At 40.5% G+C, this 6,404-nt stretch overlaps 1 protein-coding gene across 6 annotated transcripts in view; it reads left to right on the top strand.

Annotated features, from left to right (window-relative positions):
- The first annotated feature begins 228 nt into the window (after nucleotides 1–228).
- The window catches only part of CYFIP2 (cytoplasmic FMR1 interacting protein 2), a 109,816-nt gene continuing 103,640 nt past the window's right edge, over nucleotides 229–6,404 (top strand). For 5 of the 6 annotated variants that reach the window (XM_044664469.1, XM_044664470.1, XM_044664468.1 and 2 more), the window contains exons 1-2: nucleotides 229–345; nucleotides 2,303–2,392. In XM_044664469.1, the coding sequence (XP_044520404.1) occupies nucleotides 229–345; nucleotides 2,303–2,392 (207 nt within the window). The remainder of the gene's footprint in view (nucleotides 346–2,302; nucleotides 2,393–6,404) is intronic. The other variant, XM_044664471.1, reaches the window with a different exon arrangement.

Below are 6,404 nucleotides of genomic sequence, written 5' to 3'. Positions count from 1 at the left end.
AATCACTTCTCTTGGTCACTAAGCCAGGGCCATCCCTGTAGGAGTTTCTATTAAGGAACCACTAATTATAGGAATTGATTGCAAAGCAAGTTCCCTTTCCTCAGCTTGGCTACAGTGTATTGGCTTGGGGTGGAGATGGAAAGGAATTTTGGGTAACCTCTTAAGTTGCCAAACATGCTGTCCTCTTCCTTCCCGCTTTAACTAGGACAGAACTGAAAAGCTACAACCATGACGACTCACGTCACCCTGGAAGATGCCCTGTCCAATGTGGACCTGTTGGAGGAGCTGCCCCTCCCCGACCAGCAGCCATGCATCGAACCTCCACCATCTTCCATCATGTACCAAGTAAGTTGCCTGCAGATCTAGACCCAGAGCATTGAGAGCTGAGCATTCCCTGATAAGATCAATGCACAAGCCCATGGGAGGTTGAAGGGGAATATGGAGTCCCAGGCCAGCAAAAGGGAGGCAAAAAAAGATGAGTTAGCAGGTCCATCCCAGGTGCAGGCTAGGGAGGAGGGAAAGGTCAGAGTAAAACTCTTTGGTCAAAGTTTAAGAATTCAGCCTCACTGCAGGTTAACATCAGAGGTTTTGAGCTTTGGCAATAATGTACTCAATGTGCCTTAGAACAAAATAAGTCCCCGTGGACTGTGGAGAATAGAATTCTCTGACATAAAAGCTTTATGCATTTATAAAAAGTTGTTTAGAAAGTGTGCCTTGTTGTACCATCCTGCATATGGCACCCTAGGCAACTGTCCACCTCTCTCATCCTTAGACTCAGCTCTTCTGGGAGAAATAGACTGAGGTGTGTGTGTGTGTGTGTGTGTGTGTGTGTACGCACCTTCCCCCCTCTCCTGATCCACTGTGACCCCCAGCTGCTGAACTGGCCTCACTTTTAGCAGGACTGACCTCATGAATTAAATATTGCAATTTAAAAACCCCTGGAGCCTGCCTGGGTAATTACATTTCCTTCATATATGTGAAAAGCCCTTAGCTCCCTAAAGCAGATAATGGCTTGGGGAGCCTGGGTAATGGTTGTTTGTTTTAACTTAAGTGCAAAGAGAATGTTTGTAATAAATATTGATCGGCTCTCCCAAGGCAGCAAGTGCTGTTGCGGAGCAGAGCCTTCCGATGCAGATCCAATTAGCCTTGCAAATAGCCAGTGGCCCAGTCACTCTGGGCGAGTTAGGCTTTATACCAGACTGGTTCATTTATTTTTCTATCTTGGTACCTCCTAGTGGGCTGATAAATAATTCTAGGAACTAGCAGATTGTTGATACTCTTATTTCCAAAATTTCAATACTTCAGGATCAATCAATAAAGCATTTTATTAAATTAAATTTATTTATTAAAGCTTACTCTGCATAGCAAACAAAGACAAACAATCCCTGCCCTCCAAAAGCTTATATTCTAGTGGAAGAGATGCTTGTCAACCTATAAGTACATATAGAATGTATGCCAACTATTGGGTCACCTAGAGTCAGGACCTCGTGCCATGATGGAGACATTGGAAGGAAGACTTTGGAAGAGTTTTTTTGTCCTAGATCATATTCAGTGATGTTGAGTAACCCTTATTGGAACTAGATAGCTCAGTAAATGAGTACTAATCGTGCCTGAGACACTTACTAGCTATGTAAACTCTGGCAAGTCATTTAACCCTACTAAGCCTCAGTTTCCTCATCTGTAAAATGGGGATAATAATAGTACCTATCCCTCAAGTTATTGTGAGAATAAAATGAAAAAAAAATGTGGGAGATGCTTTGCAAACTTTAAAGTGCTGCATTATTGCTAGCTATTATGATCATTATGATAGAGATTTGACTACTATACCTAGCCTGACCCAATAAAATATAAGCTCCTTGAAGGCAGAGACTTTTAAAATTTTGTCTTTGTTTCTCTTGCACCTAGCACAATTCCTGGTATGTAGTATGTGATTAAAAATGCTTATTGGTTGATTGGCTGATCCATCCTGAGGTTGGGGGAAATGAGAAAGGCATAGAGAAAAGTTCTACCCTTTGGGAATCTGGGCATTTTTTTTCCTTCTTGCCCCTGGCTTTGGTTTGGGGGAGGTATTTTTCTGGTTGGGGAGAATGTCATTAGTCCGGGTGCTGGAGGATTTTGCCAGGTGATCTAGCGTTCCAGCACTTCCTTTGGTCTGCTTTGTAAAGGTCAGACATACCCCAATGACCTGTTCTACTGAGTATCTCGAACTCTTTATGGTTTGTGAGATCCCTACATGCCAAACTGCCTCCAGAACTGTTCTCTTCCCACCTGGCAATGACTCCTAATCTTTGAATTCCCACAGGCTAACTTTGACACAAACTTTGAGGACCGGAATGCATTTGTTACGGGCATCGCAAGATACATTGAGCAGGCCACAGTGCACTCCAGCATGGTAAGTCTCTGAAGACGGACCGGCAAGCACACAGGCATATGGACACGTGTATATGTTCAAAGTTGGAGAGAAGACAGCATGCCATCTGAGAGGGGAAAGTATGCAATTATCCATTTCCCCAGTAATGTCCTCAGCGCCAATCAGTCTCCTCAAGGCATCTGAGACCATGACTTATTTTAAAAATAAAGTTTTATTGCTGTTTTGTTTTATATCACCTCTATTTTCCAATGTGCCTCTGCTCCCGTCCCTCTCAGAGAATCCTCTCTTAAAGCTAAGAAGCAAAGAATGGGGGTGGAGGGGGGGAATGGGGGAATTGATCAAAACTAAACAACATAGCAAAAAACAAAACAAAATTTGCCATTTTATATGGTCTTCCAACTAAAAAAAAAAGAGTTAGGAAAGGCTTAAATACTTTTAAAAATCCATAATTTCACTGTTGCGGGGCTTCTCATCCCAGATACAGATCACAGTCTCTGCATCTTCATCTCCATGAATTACTGAGTTCCCAAAGAGACCATCTCTTGATGATGAACTTTCTCTGCCCTTAGTCAGGCAGGTCCTCATATGACTGACAGATGGGCTGTTTTTTTTCAGCTTTTGATTCTTTTCTAGTTTATGGCTTCTGGCATACCTCGTGCTCTCTGGGTATAGCCTTTGAGACCCCCAAGGTCAACCTCAACCCTGATGACGCTTTACGGGATGATTTAGGGGAGTGTCATAGAGGCAGAGGCCAAAGCCAGTGGCCTGAAACTTTCCAAGTGGATCCAAATATTCATATGCATGGTGTGAAGGTACCTAACCATTTAAGTACCCTCCAGATGAGTTTTCTCCCCAATGCCCATTGCCTTTACTCTTTGTATATCAATCCAAAGGCAGTAGACAAAGCAGTTAGAGTAAATAGTGGACCTGAAATCAGAAAGATGAGAGTCCAAATATGACCTCAGACCTTTACCACCTGTGTGATCCAGGACAAGTCATTTAACCACTCTCTGCCTCAATTTCATCCACTGTAAATGGAGATCATAATGGCACCTACCTCACTGGGTTGTAGTGATCAAATGAGATAATGTGATTAAAGGGCTCAATTCAGTCCCTGATACATTTGTTGTTGTTCAGTCATTTTTCAGTCCTGTTTGACTCTTTACAACCTCATTTGGGGTTTTTCTTTCTTTTTTTTTTTTAATAATTTTTTATTTTTAGAAAAATTTTCCATGGTTACATAAATCATGTTTTTACTTTCCCCTTCACCCCCTCAACCCCCCACCCCCCCCCCCCGGCCTCCTCCGCTGTAGCTAATTCTCATTTCCACTGGTTTTATTATGTGTGGTCAGTCAAGACTTATTTACACATTATTGATAGTTACATGGGTGTGGTCTTTCCAGGTCTACATCCCCAATCATGTTCTCATCAACCCAAGTGTCCAAGCAATTGCTTTTCTTCTGTGTTTCTACTCCTGTAGTTCTTCCTCTGAATGTGGGTAGTGTTCCTTTCCATAAATCCCTCAGAATTGTCTTGGGTAGCAACCATAGTATATCAATCTCTGTGTACAATGTTCTTCTGGCTCTGCTCCTTTCACTCTGCATCAATTCCTGGAGGCCTTTCCAGTTCACATGGAATTCCTCCAGTTTATTATTCCTTTGAGCACAATAGTATTCCATCACCAACATATACCAAAATTTGTTCAGCCATTCCCCAATTGAAGGGCATACCCTTGCTTTCCAGTTTTTTGCCACCACAAAGAGTGCAGCTATAAATATGAAAGAACAAATCACAGAAACAAAATTAATAATTTCATTGAAGACAATGACAATGATGAGACATCTTACCTAAACTTATGGGATGCAGCCAAAGCAGTTCTAAGGGGAAAATTGATATCACTGAGTGCATATATTAACAAATTAGGGAGGGCAGAGGTTAATGAATTGGGCATGCAAGTTAAAAAACTAGAAAATGAACAAATTAAAAATCCTCAGATGAAAACTAAATTAGAAATACTAAAAATCAAAGGAGAAATTAATAAAATTGAAAGTAAAAGAACTATTGAATTAATAAATAAGAGTAGAAGCTGGTATTTTGAAAAAACAGATAAAATAGACAAAGTACTGGTTAATCTAATTAAAAAAAAGGAAAGAAGAAAACCAAATTAATAGTATCAAAGATGAAAAAGGAGACCTCACCTCTAATGAAGAGGAAGTTAAGGCAATCATTAAAAACTATTTTGCCCAATTATATAGCAATAAATTTAGTAATCTAGGTGATATGGATGAATATTTGCAAAAATATAAATTGCCTAGATCAACAGCAGAAGAAATAGAATACTTAAATAATCCAATATCAGAAAAAGAAATTGAACAGGCCATTAAAGAACTCCCTAAGAAAAAATCTCCAGGGCCTGATGGATTCACAAGTGAATTCTATCAAACATTCAAAGAACAATCCCAATACTATACAAATTATTTGATATAATAAGCAAAGAAGGAGTCTTACCAAACTCCTTTTATGACACAAATATGGTACTGATTCCAAAGCCAGGGAAATCAAAAACAGAGAAAGAAAATTACAGACCAATCTCCTTAATGAACATAGATGCAAAAATCTTAAATAGAATACTAGCAAAAAGACTCCAGGGAGTGATCAAGAGGGTTATTCATCATGATCAGGTGGGGTTTTTCTTAACAAAGATACTAGTAATTTGTCATTTCTTTCTCCACCTCATTTTACCAATGAGGAGAATGAGGCAAATAGGGTTAAGTGACTTGCCCCAGGTCACACAGCTAATATGTGATATTAGATATTCAAATCTGATATCAGATTTGAATTCACAAAAATGAGAATTCCTGACTCTAGGCCTGACATTCTATCAACTGCACCACCTACCTGCTGCCTGGCATTGAATAAATGTTTATTCCTTTCCCTTTTCTCCATTCCCCAGGAAGTATGCAATTAATTTCATTTTTCTACAGGGCCATGGATTTGTATTGTGCTTTGGGATCATGGATTTTTCACTTATTTATTATGATGAAGTGGGGGGAGGGCACCATAGATAAAATTGAGGTCTATTTTATTGTTGATCTATTTCATTTATCAAAGCTTTCTTTATTGCTTGTTTGGGACTACTAACTATTCCTGACTGTAAAACTGGTCTTCTTCTGGTCCTCTACCTTGTTTCTCTTGTGCAGATGTTAGGGAAGTATAAGACAAAAGGCATGGATTGAATCCCAGTAGCTCTGCTTCTGAGTGACTTTGGACAAGTTGCTTAATTTCTCTTGACCTCAGTTTACTCATGTATAAAATCAGGGAGTTGGGTTACATGATATCTAAGATTCCTTTTAGTTCTCTATCCTATATCCTTAGGGTTGGCCTGCCTAGCTTACAATGATAATAAGGGAGACAAGACTGCCATCCAAAACAACTAGAGATGGATACAATGACAAAGTGCTCGGTTGAGTATTAGCCAAAGGCCCAGCAAGACTATGATCTAAATAATCAAAGGAAATGGAGGATCCTTGGGAACCTTCAGTGTCAGAAATCAGAACAAGTCATTCAATGAAAATAAGTGTCCTCTCATCCATCTATGCAGTGAAGCAAAACAATTAGCCCAGGCAGCTAGCCCTGCAGAAGCACTTCTTCCTTTTTTATACACATGGAAAGTCCAGAGCCTCCTCCCAGCAATCCCAGCTTAGACGTGGTCAGCATCTACCCTGCTAGGGGAGTAAAGGGGTGGGAGTAATTGGGGGAGGGGAAGTGGTAAGTGCTATTGAGTGGAAAAAAGCATCTCTCATCATCGGTTCCGTTTTCTGATATGAACTCTGGGGGCAGATGGTAGAAGGATGCCTGCTTGGCTGAGTCTTATTCTACCAGCTGCTCTTCTGTGGTCTTAGTAGAAAGCCTATTTTTTTCTTCCCTCTCTCCACCCCTTTTCTTCCTTCCTTTTTTCCTTCATTCTTCCCCTTCTTCTTCCCCTTTCTTCCCTCCCCTCCCCTCCCTTCCCCTCTCCTTCCCTCCCCATATT

This window comes from Gracilinanus agilis, chromosome 2, assembly GCF_016433145.1.
Source record: "Gracilinanus agilis isolate LMUSP501 chromosome 2, AgileGrace, whole genome shotgun sequence".
NCBI classification, from domain to species: Eukaryota; Metazoa; Chordata; class Mammalia; order Didelphimorphia; family Didelphidae; genus Gracilinanus; species Gracilinanus agilis.
Note: the sequence above shows the minus strand (reverse complement) of the source record. Positions and strands in the feature narration are given on the sequence as shown.